Below are 25,775 nucleotides of genomic sequence, written 5' to 3' on the forward strand. Positions count from 1 at the left end.
AAAAATGGGGCACCAATATGTCCCTAGCTCTCTGGTATTTGTCGCACTGTGTCAGGATATGGCTCACTGTCAGCAGTAGGCCACACTCTTTGCACCGAGGTTGCACTAATTCCTCTGTGAAGAGGTACAAATGTGTGATGTTGACATCTTCCCTCTGATTTTGCTCGATGGAAGAGGGCCACACTGAAACAACAGACATTTTTTTGCCTTCAATCAATTGGTACCGACGTACCACCAAGCTTCCTTCCACTGGTTGAAAACTGAGTTTTGCAGGGCGTTCTTGAGCTCTTGCACAAATACCAAGGTGGAATCGGTCTCCAGCTTTCTCAGGGCTTCCTTTGCTGCTTTTTTGATTTTCTCTTTGCCAGTAATTCCTGCATGACCAGGGGTCCATAGGAAGGATACCCTGTCCCCCTTGTGGCATGAGCCATTATTTCTTTTTATTTCATTTAGGGATCTCCTTATTCCTAACAGTTCGACTGTGAATATACTGCAAAAGTTATGTAGTTTTTCCTTCAGGGCTCCATGGTAGCAGAAGACCACTGCAAAGGCACATGCAGATTCTGACTTCAATTCACCGGAGTTGCTGGTTTTCCGATTCAGTTGTGAACACTTTAGTGCGCTTGTGTGACATGATCTTCACATCAGGCTTTGGTATTAACCAAGGTGAAGATTTAGCATAGAATACAAATTATACTTTGGGGAAGATAAAATTCAGTTCGTGGATAAAATCATTGAAACCAATGGCAGGAAGCCTAACGGTCCTACTCCACCTGTTAAATAAGTCTAAAAAAAGTTGATTTAAAAGAATGTTAACAAATGGGTGGTTAGTCACAGATAAAACTTTACAAGAATAATTGCCCATCAGAGAGCTCCTGTGGGTTGCCAAATGAGGCTCCCCTGCATCAGCATATAGGCTTGGGACTAGGCTGGTCATAAATGCCCCAGTGGCCATCTGAAGCCCAGTGTTGTGCATACATGTGTGGGGTCTCAAATAAGACTCTTCCTGAAGATTGGTTCATACAGTCCAAAAATAATATTAGCCAATACTGACAGTTCAATTAGCATACGAAATACTGTACAGGGACTTTTAAATATATAGGTATATGTATAATTATTATTTATTGGGTGAAAATGAAAAATGTCACAGAATACCAAATTTATGTGTGTAAAATTGTTGATTAATGGACACAGCAAAGAAGAAAGTAAAATGCACTGACTTCTTAGACAAGAAATGATAGATTAACATTCATTTTGGAGGAAAAAACCATGTAGGTAAATTGAACTATGACTCTGCAACATCAATTGTCACTTAAATGGTTCATAATATGAATTTCCCTTAATAAATTTCTTTGTAGATATAGGTTGTTTTATTGAAGCTTCTCTACTTTCACGATCCTATGATGCAGGTGAATCAATGATGAAAACAAACCAAAGACGGTACATGAAAGATTACTCACGTTTTATTCTTATGATTCATTTATCTATTCATCACAAAACTTCATGTCAATATGAGAGTATGAGTGGAAAAATAACGTAAATTTTTCATCAATGCAGAAAGCATGCATCACAAATGTTTATGTCTTATCTAGGGTAGAGACTAGATTTTGAACATGTCTTTTGATAGATTTTGAATGTATTATATCCTAATGTTGAATGTTGAAAATATTATATCCTAATTAATAGAACTAAATGATGTCAAGGGTGTTGATAAGTGTTAATTGTTAGAATATAAACCCAAAACAGAGAATAAATGCTTTGAAAGAGTATAATAGCGAGATAATTTTGATTCATCAAATTTTTCTTGGCTATTAACACGAAAATATTTCCATTGTTTTGCCATAAAAGGTCCTTCTTTTGTGTTAGATGAAAAATTTAAGGTGTTTAGAAGGCATTTTATCCATTTTTGCAATTTTTTGTTATTCTCAATTTATCTTGAAAAGTAGCACTACCACCCCTTGGGCTTCAATGCGAAATATTAAATCCTAAAAAATAGAATCAAATGGTGTCAAGGGTGTTGATTAGTGTTCAATGTTAGAATATATACCAAAAACACCCAGAATTATGCTTTGGAAGAGTAGAATAGCGTTTTAACAAGGATTAATCATATTTTTTCTGGACTATTAATCTGCAAATATTTTCATTATTTTGCCAAAAAAGTCCTCTTTCTGTTTTAGATTAAACATTTAAGGTGTTTAGGAGGCAATTCATCCATTTTTGCAATTTTTTATTTTTTGCGTTTTACCTTGAAAGTAGCAATACCCCCGCACCCTCCTTCTCACTCTTCCCCCCCCCCCCCCCCTCCGTGAGGAAGTTGTTGATGAGAAATGCCCTGGACATTCATCAACAACGCAGTATGATGAAAATGTAAAAAAGTGAGACACATGCTGAATTTTGATTGACCCCCCAAGTGTCAGGATGTGAGCAGACTGGTGCAATATTCAGACAACCAGAGGGCACTGCATTCTTACAGAAGAATGAGAAAGGTCTCCCAAGGTGGTCTCCAAGGTGCTGTCAGAAGACTGCTTCAGTGATAATTCTGTCGTGGACCTTGGGGAAAGTGACCCAAATATTTTAGATTAGGTGGTTACTAGTGACGAGACATAGGTCTTTGAGTATGACCCAAGTATGTATTACCCCTTAGAGATTCAATTTGGACCACTGGATGTAAAGTTACCACTGGTACCACTGGATTATATCAAAGAGGCCATGACAAGATGCCTGAACAAGGGTCTTGTTGATGCCTTATACCACAATTGGTGGAGGCACTGGCATTGATATATCAATAGATTAGGTCACTCTTATAAAGAATTTTAGAAATTTCAACTTTGATCTGCAATAAATGTTTTCACCAGGTTTATTCTACTTATTTTTGGGAACAGATCCTGATATTATAGCAATACCTACTACCATAGGTGGTAGGGGGGAGCGGTCCACCTGGGATGGAATTTTTGCTCCCCTGCAGTCCTCGGGGAACCGCAATGAATTTCTCCGTTTTGACTAAAAATAAAAATCTTGGGAGGGTCAACTTGATGCCATTTGCTGCCTATGACTTCCCAAGAATATCTGCCTTTTATGCATCACTTTATGATAAGCCTTATTTTGAGTTAATTAAAACATACAGGTGAGAGGAGGAAATTGCTTTTCTAGAAGGATCAGGAAACCAAATAATCACATACATCTGGAGTGTTTCTGAGGATGTGACATAAGTAAGGTCAGGAAAAGGGTCTTGGTTTCCTATTTTTTAACAGACAAGCTGCTCTTCTTTTTGCAACAACTTTGAAATATTATTTCATTGTATATTTCAGGGGCATGATCCTTTTCAACAGCCATTATTGATCGACTCACCTAAGAAAATTCTCACCAATTAAGCTATTTCATGATGTTAATGAGGAATATCCCTCTCCTATTGGAAATTTGGTACATACGGAAGTCATGAATTCAAGCACAACTAGGTGGCATTAAATATGTAAATGACAAATAAAAAGATGTATGGGACTCGAAAGTGATTGAAATGCGGTCAGGATTTGTGAAATATTTTTTTTAATGTCTTTTATTTTCCAAAAAAGTCAACCATCTTCCAAATTCTCCGTGGAACCAGACTACTGTTCTAGGAGATGACATAAATTAGGAACTTAGGAGTGTCAAATATGGGTCATATATATATTAGCAAATTGTATTTTTTCTCCTATTCCATATAAAAGTTAGCCATATGGGGTAATTTGTGAAAATACATGCCAAAATACATTCATAAGGCTTGACTCACTGTCTATCACAACCCCACTCTTCCAGATCACTTAAGGGATTCCACTAAACGTTGAAGTAAGGTGACCTCAAAGTTGTATTGAACGAGGGCAGTTCAATAAGTACCTATGTTAGAAATGAAGAAACCATTTTTTCAAAAACAATTTTTTTATTTTTCAACATAGTCCTCTTTTAGAAAGATACACTTCTCCCGACGTTCTGGCCATTTTTTTAACCCCTTCAAAAAACAGGATTTGTCGAACTCTCCAAAATACGCCTGTCTCAGAGATAACTTCCTCGTTTGAGCTAAATTTTTTTCCCGCGAGCCATTTCTCCATGTTAGGGAATAAGAAATAGTCGCACGGAGCCAGATCGGATGAATATGGGGGTGAGGCAGCAATTCATAGTGTAGTTCATGCAGTTTGGCGGCGACAACTCTGGATGAATGTGCTGGTGCGTTATCGTGGTGAAACAGCACCGTTTTCACAAAATGCAGCCATGTCTCCAATTTTTTGTCAAAGCAGTGCAATAACTCACTGTAGTATTTCCCAGTGATCGTTCTTCCTTTTTCTAAACCATCCATGAGGATGACGCCATTTGCATCCCAAATAACCGTCGCCATGACTTTTCCGGCTGATCGGACCATTTTCGCCTTCTTTGGAGCAGATTCACCGGGAGAAATCCATTGTTTTGATTGTTGCTTAGTTCCTCTTGAGTAAAGATGAATCCAGGTTTCATCAACAGTGAAAACTCGATGCAAAAACACCATCGGAACTCGCTTAAATTGCTCCAAACACTGCTTCGAAGTTGACATCGGGATCAGCTTGTTGTCCACTGTGAGCAATTGCGGCACCCATCAGGCCGACAATTTTTTCATCGCGAACTTATCATGTTAAATGTCAATTGCCGCTTCGGTTGACACACCCACAGCCTCTGCTACTTCGTGCACTTAGGTTCGTCGATCAGCAAGAATCATGGCGTGGACTTTTTCAATGATTTCCTTGGTAACCACGTCTGCCGAGCGTCTTGGTCGCTCCTCATCAAAAACAGATGTTCGCCCACATTTAAATTCGTTGAACCAATATCTAACTGTGGTCATAGATGGCAAAGTGCCCCCATAAACAGCATCCAAATTTGCTTTTATCTCCTCGCATTTCTTCCCATCCAAAAACAAAAAGCAAATTACCGAATGATACCACTCTTTTTCCATCTTAGCAAAAATCGCGAAACATGTCTTACTCGAATGGCTGCAAAATCCAAACTAACCTTTAAATCAGGCTGAAATTTGTTTCACCGTCGTTTGATAGATGGCAACACATGATGATAACGCAATCTTCCTTCACGAACGCCCTTTGTCGTCAAACACGGGTACATATTGAACCGCCCTCGTACCTGCATATGATGCATTGAGCATCATAATGTGTAGTACTTTAGCAATAAGAAGAGTAGTGGAAAAATACAATACCAATTTTAATTCAAATGAATTTTAACTTACTGAAGCTTGCTCCACCTTTGAAAATGCCAAAATGGGACTCTTGACACCACATGATATCAAGTGATTACTTTGGGATGACAAAAAATTATGACATTTAATTGCTTTAATTTTCATTTTATTTGAAAAGACATTAAAATGATTACATTTCCATGGAGCTACTCAGATTTTCACACAGTTCCCTTCATGCAAAAAGATATGCCAACTCATTTTTATATTAATGAACTGCAACCCCCATAAGATTTTTTTATTATCAATTCAACAAATGTTAACTCTTACTGGAATTGAAATCTTAGCTTCACATGTAATCATTGTTGAAAAAGGCACTTGGGGCTAGGTTAAATTCTAATATAACATCATTATTGGTGAATATGAAGCTGAGGACATCAGCTGGCTTGCTATTTCAAGCCAGAACATTTTTGTACTAGTTTTTATAACAATTGATAAAATAATTTCAATTGTATAACAAAGTTATCCAATCCTATGATATATAAATGGTACAATGTTGAGGAGTTTCATATTTCATACAGGATGTTGTATGCTGAACTCATATTTCATAATACAAAATGAAACCAGCAAAAATTAATATCTGGATCTGTGCACAAGTGAATGACTTATTTTTTGGTGCACTAAAAGTAAAACAATAGCATGGTGAGATAAATTATATCACTTAAATTTAAATTGATATGGTAGATTTGATTATTCTCAAAATAAAGCTTAAAAGTTACCTACTTGATAAGTTAATGAATTGCTAAACAATTAACACAAAAAGATAACAAAATATTATAACATTCCACCTTTTGATTTATCCATTTGAATAGCAACATTTAAAATGAAAAAGAATATTTAAAAATTGAATGCAATGTAACAATGATCCTTTTCATACTTGACAATAATATTCAGCACAGCGGAACTGAAAAGTTTTGGGAAATATTACAAGTATAAAATGAAATTACCGACTCGGTCCCATTCACCAGAAAACTGGTATTACACTAACAAACTGGTATAGTGTTACTATAAAAATATACACAATAGCACCAAACTGTTACCCTAGAGTAATAATAATATTCTTATAATGGCAAGCACATGTTCTTTCAACCACTCCTAAAATATACATAAATTCATAAACTAGATAACACTGCAAGAGCACACTAAAACAGCAAACAAAATTTACATGACACTTAATAAAGATAGGGACAATGAAAATGCAAACAATGAAGCATTGGCAAAATCATTTACAATGACGCATGTTATCATTGACAAAGTTCATAATCCTTTCTCCTGATGTATTGCTATTGGCATGAAACTTCACCAGAATTAATTTGCTATGCAACTGGAGTACAGTTACCTTGGGATTACTCTTTACAGGCCTCTCTAATTGCTCCTCAGGGAAAAAACTGGACATTTTTTTGATTGCCAAAACCAATTACTCCTCGAGTATGTTTAATCACATGATTAAAAATTGTGCGTACCTCTGTAACAGGACGTGGATCAACAGTTTAATGCAATACTGCTGAGAATTTATTACAATGTCTTGGGCATTGATTTGAAGAGATGATTCACACTTTCCACATCTACACACAATTTAAAGGATTTCTTCCACACCCAAAAGGTGGTAATTTGTAAGAAATGCATGTTAAATATTTTTAGAAGCAACACAAGCAAACATAAAGCCAAAAAAAATATTTTTGAATGGCTGAATTATTTAAAAATTAATGTATAAAGGGAGCAAATCAAATAACAATTCAAATTCTGCACTGCTGACCAAAAATTGGGAAAATCACTTTAATTTTTGAAATAATAAAAATGTGTATAAGAAAGCACACAAGAAAAAACATAGAATAAAATAATTACAGCAAAACTTTCCATGCTTGTATAAATAGACACTCGCCCAAGGTAATAAAATCCAACAACAAAGATTTTTTGGCAATTTAAAAGTACCAGTGCACTGTACATCTTTAAGAAGCACGAAAATAATATTTTTTGACTGAGTATGCACCTTTTTCTAGCTCTTCTCCATGTGGAAAGATTTGGATGCCGACGATGATGACATTGTTACAGTTCGCTCAATCCTTTGACTTGACTGATGCATAATCCTTTCGATATTTGTATCTCCGTAGAGGGTTGTGGCCAAAGCCTGGGGGGGTGGAGGGAGTTGAGACATTGAATTATAATCATGAGAGACGACATTAGAAGAGCTGAATGAGTTTGCGGCAGATGAATGATCAATTAGGTTTGCGAGTGATGGGGGAGGAGGGGGAGGTGGGGGAGATGAAGAAGGGGAAGGGGGCCCCCCCGCTTTGGACGAGAAGGAAGAAGATGAAACTTTTCTGTGCTGACTCTGCGATGAAAGCTTCCGCTCTGTTGAGAAATATTGACGATCTGACTGCATTGGTGAAATTCCAGACAGGGCAGGCCCATTAGATTTCGCTGCACCCAGAGGAGACTGGGTTGCGACCCCATTAGTGAATGATGAATTCAGCATTGACTGTTGCTGGTTATGAATATTTCCTGGGCTGGACTGTATACTGGAATCAAATGACCTTGCTTCATACCTGAAACGTAAGAGTCACATTTTATTCATAATTAATTACTTTAAAGGATGTAGGGTTGTATTTTGTTGGGAGAGGCAAGGAAATTTCCACTGTACCATTTGGTAGCTTGTGCCCAACCAAAAGTTATCAATATTTAGTTATATTACCAATAATAATCACAGTTTAAATGGATATGCATGTTGGAAGGAACTCAAATATTCTAGAAGAAGATGTGCTTTTCCAAATCATTATACTTCACTCAATAACAAAAATTATTGTAAGCTGGGATTTTTGGGGACTAAAATGACGGGTCATATAAAACTGTAAACTCCATCAAAGAAGTTCTCTTGTTACAAAAAATGACTATTACTGAGTTGATATGCAATACTGCCGTAGCAATCTTCAGTTTAGCCAGCAAGAACATTATCAACTAGCTACCATGCATGGAGCTTATTTCACCAATACATTTATAAATAAGTTCATTTAACAACCCAAAGGTTGACTTATTTTTTACCCATACCAGCAACAAAATATTTCTACTTTGCTTCCACATTTTTAGTCTTTAAAGAAAATTATTTTATCTATAATATGATTGTATGCATTCATTTTGTAAATAAAAATGAAATTTGCATTATGTCTTGCAACATCAGTACATTTCTATGCTCTGAGCTAATGACTGGTTGTAGAAGAAATTTTAAATAGAGCAAAAAAGAGTATTTGGGGGTATGAAGGGGCAGGAACTTTGTATATACATAAACATAGACCAAGGTGAAGGATGGAAGGGCAGGTTGAGAGAGGGTGGGAGAGGTGTGAGAGAGATCCTCTTTAGGCATTCCATTTCTTCTAATGTGGTAAAAGCAAAAGAAAATTATGAGTGGAAATGCTATCATAGGTTCAAAATAAATTTTTTATACATTGACTATCTAAAAATAAACAAGGGTACACCAGAAAATTTTTTTTGTTCACATTACTATATCTGGAGAAAATTAAGTAACTACTAATTGCAATTGACGCAACTTCTCCTTTTTACTGACCTTGTAAAAGATTCATATCCACTACCATAGCCTGCTTCATTTTCCGTGTCTGAAGAAGTAGCCCCTCCATCACCTGGCCCTTTGAGGCGGTACTTTGCCTGCCTTATGGCTGTGAGTTTTCCTCTCGCTTCTTCTAACTGCCGCTCTATCCTCAAAACTTCTGACCTTGCATTTATTTCTTGTGCAATTCCTCCAACCATTCTTCGGTTCAGCACCAGACTGCGCTCTTCTTCTTGCTGAAGGGCTTGTTGTGCAGCTCTAACAAGGTTGTCTGTTGCACGCTTAACTGCATTTCCGGCAGCCTATAAGTTCGGAAATGATCATGAGAAGGATTCAAAACTATTGTCTTTGATTCAGTGGCAAAACAAATATTTAAAAAAATAAAACATATTCGTAATCTTTCCAATGGAATGAAAAGTATGAAGTAGCTATTGACATATTTGAAAGATTATTTCCTATTCAATTAATTTCTCATGAAAGTTTGCTTTGAAGGATACATTTTCAGTTTTACAGTATGCGCCAAAACACAAGCCTCCTACATTGACAAAACATTAAATGTAAAAATTATGTATTTCCATGTACACAGCGAGATGATGGACATTTGTGGATTTTGGGTCCAAAAAATTTATAAAATTGAGAAATAGTATGAAAATAAAATTATATTTTTAAATAACGGTAACGACTAAAAGTCTCCCAATGATATTTTATTAATGTTTCATTCTTATGCAGTATAAATAATATATGCCTAAAAGAAAGATGGCCTAATAACACAACAAATATTTTTCCCAGAGCAACATTAATACGCCTACTATTATGAAAATGCAACAATTAAATTAATAAAATTGGAAAATTTATCAAAATGATATATTGGATTGATTACATGGCCCATGGCTAAGAAAAAACATTTTCAGTGAGTTACCTACAAGTTTTCAGTTTGATTGAGTGGTGGTGTCTGGACTATGTAAATGCATTAATGCATCATGAACTCCCAAATGGGGATATGCATTTTCATTGCTGTGAAGCTAATGATCTTTTAAATTCTGAAGTGTATCTAGAAAATATAATGGAAATATTCCAAAAAAGCTCCTTAATATTTTACACCTAGCTAAGGATAGCAGACAAAGTTATAGCAGGAGGGGAGATATAAATATTTCCTTCAAATCATTCCCTTCAACAACATTGCATAGATCCTGGTGATGTGGTCTCATCCACATAGAGCAGAATATTTATTTTCCAGTTCTTATCATTATTTTGGTGAACTAACATAAGCCCACAAAAGCAATTGTTTATAGAAGAATATTTTCCCCATGAAAACATTTACAATTTTTTCAGTATTCTTGTGTCCACTCACTTTATTGAATGTGATCAATGACCTCCAACTATACCATTTTACCAGCATAAACAGGAAAATTTGCTTTGTGGTGAATGGAAAAAACTATTTTTTGGTTAACAACTGAGGCAATTTATTTATTATGACATAGGTTGATTCCACAAATGAAATAAGATAAATAAATCTATAATTTTGATCCCAAAAATAAAAAAAATACATAAATATCAAAATTTACATCAGTATGTAGCAAATACCAAGGAGCCTATCGATAATATTACCACAAGAATACATTTAAAATTATCACCCATTTAACAATTCATCTAATGACACCCACACATTCAAGGCATCTGAACTTTTTTTAAATCATCTTCCATCAAACCATGAAGTTATTTCTCTTTGCAAAGCTACATGGAAACGACAACTCTATCTAAATGGGCATTAAACCTGGCTCATTTTTTTACAATTCTTACTCGAGTACTAGCGGTAATTCCAAGCCAAAAAAAAAGAATTAATGGCACAAAAAATAACTCACCTGAAGTCTCTTTGTTGATGGAGCATCTGGGTCAGCCTTGACTTTACATGCGACAAGCAGCTGAGCAGTAGATGAGGCAACCTGCTTGGCAGATGATATCAGTTTTTCCTCCGATGACAGTCCTTGAACCAAGGCATTTGCTGATTCAACCAAACTGTGGGTAGCGGCAGCCACAAGCCTTGCTGCTGACACCAAACCTTCTGACCACTGTCCATCATCTGAACTGGAGCGAGGCCTTCGGCTTACCTATGCATTGGACAATTAAACTGTTAACTCAAAGGTAATACACACAACTTCTAAATTATTAAATACAAATTCTACAAAAACAGTTTTTCACATGTCCAAAATTAGAAACAAATGAATGAGGTCAATGAATCATATATTACATCTTCAGTGAATTCATATAAATTTGGACTACATGGGGCAAAAAATAGTTACACTAGAAAAAACTTGGACTGCTAAAGAATGTTGAACCAGAAAATCCCTTCCCTATGAGATTACTTTCACGATTACAAATGCCAACAAGAACACAGAAACTTCTTCAAGTGAATAGCACAACATACTGTCAGAAATCTAAACGAATCATGTAGCTAGGAAAAAACGAATGACATGCTAAGGACAAATATTGACAAAGAATTGCTGACATGAATTCATACTAGGCATTTAATACTGATAACAATTGCAGCGATTGCAGCTAGTATTGACTTATTTGTCGCAGAGTAAAACTAAGTATTAGCTCACGTTTAAGGAGAATATGGAATTCTCAGGGTTAGTAATGAATTCAAGGGAAATGATAATGGGAAATTACAGATGATACAAAAATGTTTCAAGAAAGCAAAGGTATTACAATTTTGTACTTTTTAAAAGTATATCAAAGCTTCAAAGCATTTAATTATCTTTATGATTTTAATTTTATTAAGATTTGGAGGAGCTAGGAAGAGAGAACAATATGGGTATTTAGCAAAAAAGATAATCAATAGTATGTATATTTATAAGTCAGCTTCTGTTAGAAAACTACATTAGCTAAAAGAATTATCTCCATTAATACCTTTCCAATATCGATTAATTCTCTTTGCGCTGCTGAGGCTGCTTTAACAAGAGCAGATGTGGCAGCAGCAATGGATTTTGCAGCTTCCAAAATCATTTCATCGAAATTCATGTTTTCATCTGCTTCCTGAAATGAAAATAAGACAAGTGAAAATATTACAAGTGAAAAAATTAAACTCACACATGAAATTCAAGAAAGAGTTGCATAAAAAATGATTGCTTAGAGAAATGTGACACAATTCGAAAATGGAAAACATTCAAGATATTGGTACAGAAGTGTTAACAAGAAATTGCATATTTTTAACAAAAAAAATATTTTTCTATGCTTCCCCTGAATTATCCACGGTCAACAAATGTATTTTATGTATTAGCCTCTATTTTGAGATGAAAAAGGGTATTCTCATATCAGTTTAACACAAACGATGCATAGATCTTTCTTTTAGAATTAACAAAAATAACTTGTGGATAGAAAATTTCATTGCAAGGACTGCCTTTAAAATGAAATAAAAACTGTCATGATGACATTGCATTCATTTTCCCTAAATCAAATTTAAATTGAAAAATTAGGAAAATAGAAACTGCTAAAGGATTATGATGCATTCAGTGAGGAAAGGCTTTTCGCTCTAATAATATGTTTGATTCCTGGTTGATGTTAAATACACAACCAAGAATATCAAACATATCTCAGAGAAAAAAGCATTAAATCTTCTCCAAGGCACACTATTGTCTTCTTCAAATCCTTCTTTCTCCATCACTAAATAAGTTCAAGAAGATTATGATATTTTTAGAACCCAATATGTTCTAAAAGTGATACCTTTATAGATGATGATGACGTTTTCCTGGGTCTGAGACTGGCAAGTTTTTTGGCAGCAGCATCAATTGAGGCTGCAGCTCCATGCAGTTCATTCTCAGCAATTACAGTAGGGTCATCTGGATCCACCCAATCAGTTCCTATAAAAAAACACATAGTGATTAGTTCTAGAAACATTATTCAAGGTAAATCAACTTTTTAGGAAATAAAGTAGAAATATTCACTATTTCAAAAGTCAGTACATATTTGCAACAGTATTGACATAAACAGAAATAAAAAGAATCCATTATCAAGAAAAACAAATGGAATTTCTAATGGGACACAGATTATAAAAGATCTCATGGAACCTTAGTATTAAGCACTTTCCTCCTTTGCTTCTGATCAATGGTAGCTTTCCAAAATTTTGAAAATAATTAAAATAGTCCATTCATGTAAAAATAATGGCTATCCTATCCTATACCTACTGGAGTGCAAAAAATTTTCTTAATGGTTTGACAAAATTATTTATTCAAAGATCTTAATATACTGAGAAAATCTACTTTCTACCAGCTAATACTGTTTTTGCAATGTGGAAGGTCGACCACAGCTACAACATATCAAACAATTCATTTATTCAATCCTATATGCCAAAGTAGGCCCAAGAAACATAGGGGACTACTTTCTGACCCAAATAAAACATTTCATCAGGGAAATTATAATTCATATACTACTCGCCATATGAGGTCGGGAACTCTCCATTTGAGAAGACTCAGATTTTATCCTCTTAATTACAAACATTTGTACTTTTATATCTTATTTACCAGAAATAAACTTCCAACCATATCATACTGCCCTCAATGATTCACCTCACGTCCAATACCACTCTTATTCATGTGTAAATGAATGAATTGTGACACACATGCAATATACAACATATAACTATGCATGCTACAAGCCAATGTTATAAATAATCCACATCTGCCAGAATATAAGCCAACGTTTTTTGGAATTATAAATGAACAAATAACCCAATGATTTAAATATGAACCTCTGAAAAAAATGATAAATTTCTGAGGTCCATGTAATGTGTAAGGAATAGCAATTTTTATTCTTTTTCATTATATTTAAAAGAAGTTTCTATCACTTTGGATGAATATTGTTTAAATTACTTTAGCCAATCCGCAGTTTGCACACAATTGTGTGTAGCTATTAACTTAACTGAGATTTACCAATCATTTGTTAATGGATTTTAATGCTCAACTGCATGAATTCTGATAAGAGTATAAATATTGATGTGTCTTCTTTGACAATTTTAGCACTGGTGTGAACTGTCACTCATCTGATTAGAAACTGAAATACACAACACACAGTGCTTATGGTTAATTATATGATGGTGACTGAAAAGTGATAAAAACGTTTTCGAAAGGGCAGAGCATAATGCCAGGAACAGTGATCAACTCTAAGAGAGTTACATTCGAAACAGGATGACTAAAGTCAGAACCCAAGAAATCGGCCAGACTTTTCAGAAAATTATGAGGAATTCTAAATAAATTATTCTATTGGTGAGCACTAACATGATTAACTCTAAATGGTAGTCCTTCAGTATTTTGCATTATAATCAACTCATAGTGATGCTTATCTAAATTATTCTAGTATTGTTTACTTCAAAGTTGTACGCATATTCATTAATTTTATTCTTTTTAACAGCTAGAGGGTCAATAATTTTAACCACCTAATGAACACTGTTCCTCCAATTTTGCCTCCAAGACTATGGTCTACTCTTCGTAATCTCTTCAACTAAAATACAGACATAAAAGACTGAAATGACTTTCTCAATAACCAGGAGCCACAGATGTCGATGTACCCAAGAGCAAAAGACTTAATAATTCTTTGCGATTTCTTGGCTTCACACTTTTACCCGGCACATTTTTATTTTTCTAGCATGTCGCATATTAATAATTATTTAATCAAGAAAAGTGATGATTCCATGAAAGAAAAATACATATTTTCATACTAACCTTTAAGTAACTCAGCTACTGTAACTAGCTCTGTGACAGATTGAGCTATTTGTCGAGATATGGGTGGTAGTGCTTGACGAGCTTCTGCTGTCCCTCCTCTGGCAATTACTATAAGAACTGCCTGTAGTAACTCTCTGTAATGTGTGGCAACAGAATCACCGGCAGCTAGAGTACGATCACGCAACTCCACTGTCTCCGCTGAATAGGCAGTTCCCTGAAAAATCATACACAATTACATGAAATGCAGTCAATCATATGCAACACAATTTTTAGTCAAAATTATTCATTTATCAGATTAAGAAATCGATTAATTTAACGAGAACACTAAGATTATAAGGTAGAGTTAAGAACATTAATATCAGAGATGTGTAAGCAGAAAATTTTTGTTGACACATGCAATGAAATTAAACAATTAACTGTAATGTATAACTATTTACTTAAAATATAATACCTATATGATAGTAACAATGAAAATTTTCAGTTAACCTTACCTTACAATATGTAAGCATATCTGATATAGCCTTGCGACCCATATTGGCAGCAACAATGATATCCTCTTGCCGACAGCTGTTTCCTGCAGCAACCGCCTTGGCAGTTGCAAGAGTAATAGGTTTGGTAGACCGCACCAAGTCCTCAGGCGAATATCTCATTCTGGGCTGTTCTCCTGAATTTAATGCCTGGAATAATTATGACAAGCAACTCTTAAGAAAAATCACAAAAGAATCAATTGCAAACCTGTCACTCAAACATTTGTAAAAATTTTAAAAAGGTTTTCAACTTAGCTGTTTCCCAAATTGAACAGCACATTCGAACCCTTTCAGGGAGCCGTAAGCAGATGGAGTAGGGGACTTAGAATTTCTCTAATGATTTTTGACTTATGCAGTTATGGACAATGTACATTAGCAGGGTAAATGAATTTTTTTAAATTTCCATACTAGTATTTCAAGTTGAACAAACATTTTAGCGCTCAATTAAAGGTAGGTTTTTCTAAAAGAACCAAAAGGAAGAATATTGCTGAGAACAACTATTTTAGAGAATTTACAAAGAAATATGGGGCTACTCCATGATCAAGATTTGCAAAAGAGGTTTATGCTAGTTTCAGATTATATCAGCCATTTCTGCTTCTCAAAACCCATTCTCTAATTTTTGAATACATTTCAAATTTTAATGTTGGTCTGAGAAAATAAAAAGTTTGAAATTTATGGAGACCAACTAATCATCTGTTGATTCAGATACTCAAGTCTAATCACTATAAAAAAAAATAAAATCATTCTTCCTTTTTCCTGCTTCCCTCTCCTGAAGGCCAACCCTAGGATGATTAATATTACCATAAATATTATTAAATCAGTAATATCATGGATGATGACTTACAAATGTGAGTGTATGATGTACTTATTGTCTGGACTGAATTCTTCACATGCACAAAAAATGAGTATTTTTTTAGAGTTTAACACCAAATATTTAAGCATGTTTTTTTTGTATCCAGGACTAAATTAAGGACAGCTTTTTTATGATTACCAAAAATTTTAATTTTGATATCTAATCCCAAACTTACTCTGATTTCTTGTGCAATTGCTTCAACAGTTGACTCCAAAGCCCTTGTTCCTCTTGTATGCTCATCTTCGACAGCTTTCACCGTTTTCAATAAGGATGTCACATTGGTTACCATTACCTGAAACATGAAACACAACTACTATTAACTTTGAACAACATAAAAAGCCAGGATATTTTATTTAAAGAATACATTCTAAGGGTTAATAGTTGTTATGAAATCATTTTTACATGAAACATACACAGGTAAAAATTGAGGACAATGAAGATGAAAATTTTTACATGCATTCAAGATGTACAGTGAGTGAACATGAACATGATAGCAAAGCATTTCATAATTCACGGTTTTCATGATTTTATGTAACAAGGGATCGAATACATGAAGTTTTAGATGCTTTTGAGTATTTTTGTAACTCATAAACCCAAAAGAAGAAACATGCTAACCTTAAACACCCAAAGCAATGAACATAAACAATCTGATTTTGAAAACAAAACATAGACCTATTAAAATACCTTATAACATAATTTAAATAGCATTAGCTTGGACCAATATGCATTGATGATGGCATTAAATTTGTTTAAGGCAAAAATAAATAGCTTTACAATGAACTGAAATGCTCATGCATTTTTTCCCTATGATTGCTCGAATTAAGTCAGAAAAGAATTAAGTTTGAATCAAGCTAAATCCCACTGAAAAGAAAAAAGACAAGTTGATTTGATTGGCTGAGTTAGAATTTATTAAGTAAGTCCATATAAGAACTTCAGTAAAGAAAAGTATTCAAAACTTTCCACAGACTTGGAACCTACAATTAAACATAAAAGCCTACTAATGGGATACAAACCATAAGAATATTTTATGGACTTCCCAGATATTTTTATTGCACAATTAAATATGAAAAGCTATGCTTACTCTCTATGATCAGGACAAAATTGTTAACCTTCTCAGCCATGACTCAAATGAATCTCTTAAAAATTTAAATGTAATAGCTAGGAATTATAAGAGTAATGCAAGAGCTTCATTAATTTGACCACATGAATATTTTGCCTATATGTGAGTGTAATAATAACTGCAAATGTATGAATGCACCTGAAATGTTTAGACTCAGGGAATACCAGAAAGCTGGAGGCAAAGAGTATATACAGCAATAACAACATATGCCTGTCATGATGTGTCATACCTAAATTCCCTGAAGGTGCTGCAGAGGTAGAACTTCTATGCAGTTAGTAATTATGGGTGGTCAGGATATATAACTCTGGTGAGTTTAATTTTGGTTACATTTTACATGATTGGAAAGCAGAATTTTGGTGTGAGGGCAAATAATACCACCGTCTCTCTGATGGATGATGTATTTGGGAGTCGTAAGTGGATGCAAAGACTCCTTTTCTTTCTTTACTTCTTTGGATTGAAAGGACAATGATATGTATGCTTTTCACCTCTGGGCTCTACCTGAAAGTAGCACCTATTGACTGAATTGGTGAGACATCATTTAAAAACTGTGATCAGGAAAAGTGCAACTTAATATTCCATTTTGGCCTAATTATTTAAACACATGAGAGTGAAAATCAATCTTTAAACCTGAAATGTTTTCAATATAGACATATGTTTGAGTGATGTAGCATGTTTTAAAACTGTCAACAAAATGATGGAATAATTTCTTCAATGAAGATGAGTTTTGCCTTTAACTCCTTTCTACTACATATATAAAGGGATTACGCTCGCTATTGCATCACAAAAACTGAGCTGTAACCTTACTGCTGCTGTCATTTGATTTCAATACAATGTTTTTTGAGTGCCTGTGGGTATAATTCACTCTGCATGCAACAACATTATTACCAAAATAATAAATTACTGGAAAAACATGTGGCTATCATTAGTAGCAGCTAACCAGCAAAATATGGATAGAGGATTTAAATTTTATTTGCAATGTGGCAGGCCTAATTATTCCCAAATATGATTTCTAAAATGGAAATTGCCACCAGTTGTCTATATTTAGTGCTCCATGCCTAAGTGCAAATTAATCTTCAAGCCCAGGCTCATTGAAATTCAAGGCATAATGACTCATCATTTTGCAGTTACTAGCATTACAATTGGGAAATCAGTATTCTTCACTTATATAGCAGTTAACAGTCAAGAATAACTTTTCAATCAACACTACGTAATAAGGTGAAAATAATTCCAGTTAAAAATGTAAATGTCAAATGGATATGCATTACTGAATATTTAACCTACTCATAATATTAAAATGGATTCCTAAAAATATTTGGAGCTCAATCTGAGCAACTTTTACTGAATGTGACAACTCAAATGCACTTGGTAAAATATGCTAAATGAAATAACTGAAAGTATAAGGTGTATATAGCCCATATGATAACCGAAAGATTAATTCAATATTTGGAAAATAATAAATTCAGCCATTATAAAAAGTTTTAATTGATTGTTTTCACACATCCCCTCGAAGAAAGCCAATTTGTATTTTGTAAATACACCCATCAAACAATTGAAATAACTAGCAATATAAACTATTTGTAGCATGGAATTAGTGAAAGCAGAGTGGGTGAAAAGAATGGCAATAATAATCTAAGTGTATCACACACAGCAGCTGTCATGAGAATAAATTCAAAGTATCTACATAATACTATAATAAAAGAGTTGTTAATGATTAACAATTGAAGAGTAACATATTGCCCAACAAAAATAAGAATCATATTCTTCTAACATGAAATCTTTCATTAAAAGACTTAAGGCTCTGACATATAAGAAGAGCAAGCCCTATAAAGCAAACGTAAGAAATTACATCAAAGCAACTGACTGTGAGGGAGAAAGAAAGCTCAGTAGCATACAGCTTCAAAATACCCAGTTATACAGCAAAGGACCAGCTACGAAATGACACAAATTAAAAGACATTAGAGCAGGATTACACATTCACAAATAGCAGGGTGGAGACAAAACACATAATGCTCTACACATACCACAGTGAATCCTCTGCAGACAGTCATTCTGTTACACAATGATTACGTTTCTACATTGAGTGATGGCTTAAGAAATTATTCTTAAAAAATGTTAAAATACTGTTGAGGGAAAAGGGAACTCTGGGCTTCATCTGCTCACTCCATGCAAATATTTAGTAAAGAGATAACACACAACTACCTAAATGAAAATATACATACCAGAGTCCAATGATGTTGATTTACCATGGGCATATTTATGATGGAAATTTTAAAGAAAATGATTCAGCTGATTAAAAAAAAAATAATAATTTGAACTGAGTAGGCAGGGTGGAATAATACTGAACTGGGCAATTTGATTCGACCTTTTATTACAAGTCTTTGCTTAATTTCATCAAAAATTATGCTTCATTTTACAGAATTAAAAATAAAAAACAATAGGAAAGAATTTCACTATAAGCTACTATGCTTCTGACACTATATGAAAACTAAGTAACCATTCTAATAAACAGCATTTATGAGTGCAATGGTAAAACATCAAGTATGTGCTAAATGAAAAGTCATGAGTACTTCTGGCAAATTACGAATTTATATAAAACATTTCACAGCCCCAATTTTGGCAAAATTTTAATTATTCATTACTTTCTTGCCTAATAAAACAATTCCATTTGGTCATTGCAATAAATATAGGTAACTAATATACTTAGAAAACTTGTTAATTTGTGATATGAAATGTAACTGAACCACTGATCAATGAATCAAATGCACCAAGTGCATGAGATTCTGCTTGAATTCAGCAAGTACAGATTACAAGCATAATATAAAATACATACATAAATGTGTTCTCTACAAAATGGTGGTGATTTGGCTGAAGCCATTAAGCGGAAATTTGCAACTAACTTCATTGCAAAGTAAAAGCACTGCTACAAGGAAAATTTAAATACATACAATACGAATAAGAGACCTAGAAACCTGAAATTTAATTTCTACAGGCCTTGGCAACAATATTTTTGAGCTCTTAAAATAGTGATATGTTTGGCATCCTATTCTCTTAACCTCAATGGGCAATAAATGCAAAAACCATATACACCTTAGTGAGTAAACTTGAAAGGATGAAAAAAAGCAGACATTTTAGATTCATAAGTTGTCACATTGCAACCTCTTCCCATAAGTAGAGAAATAACCTAAAACACAAGTTATTGGGACTTTAGGTAACAAGCAGAGGAATATCACTTGGTGAAGGGTTGTTTGGCTCAGATTGGTTTAGATTCTCGATGCTAAGCAGTCGAATAAGTTCTTCTTCCTGGTCCGACACAAACCAATCAGGTGGCTCAGTGTCAGATACAGACTCCAGCACCACCTGGGGGGGGCAATGCAAAGAACAGAGATGAAGGGCTCACTGAAATCGAGCTGACTTTCAACCTCTGTAGTAATCAAAAGCACGGTCTAAAGGGACATCTTCATTTTTAATGGATGCAAAAAGTCATTTGGGAGTTTGAATTAAATTTTTTAAGGAGGTTTCAGTGAATTCTCACATAAGAAGTACACATATGGTTTTTCAAAGCCTATACATTTCACATGTCAGTGTGGTAGTACACCTTTTTTCACCTAGTTACACAATATCACTTTTAATAGCATGCAAAGCAGATGGAAATATCCTTAGAAAATCAATCTTCAGCATTATTTAACAATAATTCCTCAATAAATGGGAATTTTGGGCTTTTCTAAAACATTTCTCCTCTCACACCATATGATAAACTCAAATTTAGGTTGGAATTTAGCAGATTTAGTTGGGACACACACATAATTAATCAAAGCCTTAGGCTTTACCTTCATGCTTCTTTGTATTCTTTTGATTCACCTTTTTTGGCGAGAAAGCAATCAATCATTATGAAAACTTATTAAAAATATGCACATATACTTGAAGTCATGATGAGAAAATATCACTTCAAAATGTGAGATAACAGTGTTCATTGTTGCACATAAATGAATGTTACCAAGCAGAAGTACAAAGACTAATGTTTGCCATATAAGTACTGCCACCAGAAAAATATCAGTTTATGTTTAAAATAAGAGTGAAGACAATATCCAGGCCTAATTAATATTCCATGTAGTAATTCACATTTCAGCTCACAAAAAACACTTAATTGATGTGACATCTAACTTACATAATGTGGTGGCATAATTGCTGGTACTAACTTTCATACTACTTAAGCAAAGTGATTAAAAAGGGCCCCCTATTGATGGCCCTCAAGCACAACTTACAATAACTGCACTTAACAAATGTTATGCCACTTGAAAGCTACACATGCATTCTTATGTTTCTTAGGAATGTTAAAAAACAGTCAACTATGAATTTAAAAATAGCAAAATACCTATAAATGCTTTCTTTCTTTTAGTTCATATTTTAGAATTTGTGTAATTTTACCTGTTCATGAAAGGTTGGGCAATAAGTGTAAAAGAAAACTGCCAAAGGCAAGAATAATATAACATAACATGCAGTTTCAAAAATGTTTTAAAATTATCACTGCAACAAGAAAACACAGCAACACCCTGGGAAACTAAGAAGAATTATATGGAGATGGAAGGTAAAAGCTTATTCCTGAAATAAATTATAGTCTACTGCGAAGAAACAAAATCATAGGTACAATTAGTTCGAAAAGAGAACAATTTTAATAGTAGGAGTGCAAGTAATATACCTACTTTCTGAAAAAATACTAATGAGAAAAGCTCATTTATCAAATTTTTAACAATGACTAATGAAGTAACATATGATAAAGAAGACAAAAAAGATGGTATTTTTTTGATGAACTGATGGAAGTGAATGGGGAAATTCAATTTTCCAATACTCTTCATTTAATATTTGCAATAGTTTAGGGAGCTTTACCATTTAAGCGCTTTTACAACTACTCCTCATCCAGGCCAAAAATTAGATGATTCAAACTTTCCATCTTTCACAGTTTTCATGAAAAAATAGCTTTCATTTGACCCCTAGTCCACAAAAACACAGTTGGGATTTTAGGGGAAAATTAGCATATACTGAGACTACTGGTGCTCCTGGCAGAAAATATTGGCACCTATGGGGTGTGATTTGATTTAATTTGATCACATACCAGTATCTTTATTTTACTATAACTACAAATACAACTATTCTCTCAAACAAAGACTGTTAGTAAAAAATCATTCAAAGAGCATTCAAAATTCAATACACTATTTAAGCATAGTAAACTTCATGAAATTTTTTTTCCAGCAACTTACATAGGTTCTAGATGTGCTATAGTAATAATCCAGATAATCTGTATTAACATTGTTTCGTAAGAGGGGAGGAAGAAGGAAGAGAAAATATTTTTTGGATAGCATGAATTTGAGTGGAAAGTATGAAGAAATGAAAAAGGAAATAATAAATTCCCAAATATGAAAGTTCAAGTGATATGTAGATATACATTATAGTCATTAGGGACCATCGAAAAACTGTCTGAAGATGATGTTGAATGAAGAAAATATTGCCTTCTTGAAATTTGTGATTTCCATTACAAGAGAATTCCTTGTTTTCCAGTATTTTAACGATAACATATGGCACTATTGTGACAATAGTCACAATAGCATGAAAGCCTGGCAACTGGCATAACACTAACCAAATGTATGTCAACAGATAAAGATAAAATCAGGATATCAACTTGCTAAGAAGTGTCTCACCAATTGACTAACTACTCAGAGAAAAGATTTTTCCACAAAATTTAATTAATTATCCTATGAGCATGTTTAATTGCATGCATCAATATGCATCCATTACGTCTAGCATGACCTTTTTCGCGTTAAAAACAGACTGCAAGAAGAAACAATTTATTTCTTACATCAAATGAGTTATGATGATGATGGATTGGTTGTGGTCAGAATAAGTAAGTTAGATAAACCAACTTTTAATTGCTGCATATAACAGAACAAACATAAAACACAGGAAACAAGAATATAATCTTATAAAATGTTAACAGATTTGACGATATAATGGCTATGTCAGAGCTTATGAACCTTCATGGTTGGGTAGCCTTTACCAAATTGTATTAAACAAAGAAGATCTCTAAATGTAAAGAGCAAGAGGAAACAAGTTTACTCAAATACAATCAGATGGGTATTGTACTTGACAAACTTCAGAAATTCCTTCATCGTAACTTTAGCATTAACTTCTCATGCCAACTAATTTTTCAAAAGAACATCCTCACTCAGTCATTACAAGTCATGCAAATCACATCTTAAAGGTTGTGGTGACTACACAAAATTTTGCACATGAAGTCTATAATACATCTTCAACTTTTATGCCTTTCATTTATTGTCTTTTCATACATGTAAAGCATAAATGAAGGTTCTTAGGAATTTGTACATTGGTATTTAAATATTAAGTGGGGAAAAAATCATCCAGGGTGTTGACACAGAACAAAAGCAGAGAACATTACAAACAAATCAACCACAACTAAATCATAAAAATTTATCATTGGATTGGAAAATCTTTTTAATATAAAGAGTAAAGAAAACTGAACAAACCTTGGCTGAATCTTTGAGGTGGTTCATTGTAGGATCATTGATACTTTTTCCAGAAGCAGCTTTGGTGGCTTGAATTAGATCTCCCAAAGCAGACGCTACATCCTTGACAGCATTGATAAGCATAACCTGGAACCATTATACAGTGAATTTAACTGAATGTCATTTCTATTTAGTTTGCAAACTTGGCAAAAACAAAAGTACTGACATTCACGTTGATTTTTTGAATTAGACTACAATTTGATGAATGCAAAATTACAATGATTGCCATTCCTTTTAAAATTGAGTGTTTGACTAAAGCTAGCATGAAATTCACAATAAGAAGCGAAGCAGTAACCGACAACTGGAAAGGAATGAATTTCTGAAGCTAGCGGATGCAAAAAATTCTGGACAACAGGCAAATCACAATCAGTATATTGCATCCAAATTTTAACAATGAAAAAAATTGCAAAAACCACCAATTTGGCAATTTTCAAAGCCCACATTTTGGTTGCAGTGAAGAGGAGAAACAAGCTATGTTGGGTTGGATTACAGCAGTGATTAATTTATTTGATAAGGCCATTCATAGAGTTCCCTTGATGTGATGGATAAAGATGTCATTTAGGTATGCTTGGTGAAGTGTTTTGTACATCTTGATTACTACTAATTTGATGGACTCAGCATTATTTTTAATATTCACCTGAGCCTCAGGGTTATTGGAACCAAGGGAAGCAGCACCAAACTTCACAACTTCAGCCAATTGTACAATTGTCGACACAGCATTTTGAGCAGCCACAGCCAACTGCTCTTGAGAAGATGCTGCTCCTAAAGACATACAAAAAGTTTAATTAAACAAACTTCACTATTTGCATGGCTCAAGAGCAATGATAAAAATTTTTTCTCAAGTTCCAAAACTATGTAAAATAAATCCATAAAATTTGAAGAAACAAATTCCTTTTCCACAAATTACATTATTTGGTACCATGAATTTCACCATGATGAAACATCATTGGGTACATGATGGGTTACCTGATGATTCCATATCATGATGAAATACAATGTACCAACTAAATTAATTCTGCGGCCAAGTAGTTTCTCCTTCCAGTGTTATGGATATGTACACCTTACAGAAGGTGAAGTATGAAACCATGAAGTTTAGAGTCAATGAATCTATAGATGGAAACACACAGATTCATAGGTAAAGTACAATTCCTAGAAGGCATGATCTGCTAGTATATTAACTTCAGAATGAGTGATAATAAAAATTTTCAATTTCATAATGCATATATATCTTTAAAATAAATCTCGTATTGTATAATTCACATTACTGCTAATCTTTTAACAGAGCCGTAGGCCTTCAATATATCTTTGTTCAACATGCTTTCTTATGAGCAGATGGTCTTCACCAGGCTATATTATGCAAATCTACCTTTCATAAGAAAGAGAATTTAATAAATGGAAAATACAATTTTTTAAATTGTAACAATACACATTTGATATACCAACAAAAATTATTTGCATATGTAGTTTAATTTTTCTTAGCCTTTACTGAATTTATATGGGATCATTCTCAGGAAAAAAGGACTTCTTCTCTGTTTGTACCCGATGTTCTACCAAGAAAGAGGAGGGGTGCTTATTTGTAAATATTCTGAAAAATAGTTCCAAGGGGGTCTCAAGTTATTAGACCTAAGAATTTAAAGAAGTCTCCAAGATATAACTTTGAGAGAAAGGCAGCTTTTGCAATATAATTAAGTATACTCAATTAAATCTGTTCAGAACAACATAAAGACATACCAGCAACAAGGGTTTTTGTATCTTCAACCAAGGCTTTTGCTGTTTTCAGGATACTCTCTCTGTGATCTGAGAAAGTGTCCATTTCACCCTCTGAATGCAATGTGCCAGCAGTAGCAAACATGATTGTGGTGTCCAAATCCCCAATTATTCCAGACACTGTGGATGCAGCATTAATGCAAGCTTGAGTTCCTCTTGAGCCAGCTTGGAGGGCAGCCAAAACTTGAGACACCTGGAAATACAGGTTTCTCACATAAATCTCCAGGATTGAAATCAATTGTGCTCATTATAAAGGAAAATTAATATCAACAGAAATCAGGATGAAGATATTCATTATGCCAACGACAAAAATCTATCACTTTGTGAAAATGAATGAAAATGATACTTCCACCTTGGAAAATACCAGTAAAAGATTATGGCTATCAATGAACCATGAGCTTGGAATATAGAG

At 34.0% G+C, this 25,775-nt stretch overlaps 1 protein-coding gene across 3 annotated transcripts in view; it reads right to left on the reverse strand.

Annotated features, from left to right (window-relative positions):
- Nucleotides 1–5,338: 5,338 nt before the first annotated feature.
- The window catches only part of rhea (Talin_middle and talin-RS domain-containing protein rhea), a 235,809-nt gene continuing 215,372 nt past the window's right edge, over nucleotides 5,339–25,775 (reverse strand). For all 3 annotated transcript variants that reach the window (XM_071594377.1, XM_071594376.1, XM_071594371.1), the window contains 11 exons: nucleotides 25,328–25,556; nucleotides 24,234–24,358; nucleotides 23,558–23,683; nucleotides 16,077–16,193; nucleotides 15,013–15,198; nucleotides 14,522–14,735; nucleotides 12,528–12,664; nucleotides 11,715–11,840; nucleotides 10,667–10,912; nucleotides 8,805–9,106; nucleotides 5,339–7,791 (listed from right to left, as the gene is read on the reverse strand). In XM_071594377.1, coding sequence (XP_071450478.1) covers nucleotides 7,242–7,791; nucleotides 8,805–9,106; nucleotides 10,667–10,912; nucleotides 11,715–11,840; nucleotides 12,528–12,664; nucleotides 14,522–14,735; nucleotides 15,013–15,198; nucleotides 16,077–16,193; nucleotides 23,558–23,683; nucleotides 24,234–24,358; nucleotides 25,328–25,556 — 2,358 coding nt within the window. In that variant the 3' untranslated portion in view covers nucleotides 5,339–7,241. The remainder of the gene's footprint in view (nucleotides 7,792–8,804; nucleotides 9,107–10,666; nucleotides 10,913–11,714; nucleotides 11,841–12,527; nucleotides 12,665–14,521; nucleotides 14,736–15,012; nucleotides 15,199–16,076; nucleotides 16,194–23,557; nucleotides 23,684–24,233; nucleotides 24,359–25,327; nucleotides 25,557–25,775) is intronic.

This window comes from Hetaerina americana, unplaced genomic scaffold (genome assembly GCF_022747635.1).
Source record: "Hetaerina americana unplaced genomic scaffold, ioHetAmer1.1.p SCAF_1, whole genome shotgun sequence".
Lineage (NCBI taxonomy): Eukaryota > Metazoa > Arthropoda > Insecta > Odonata > Calopterygidae > Hetaerina > Hetaerina americana.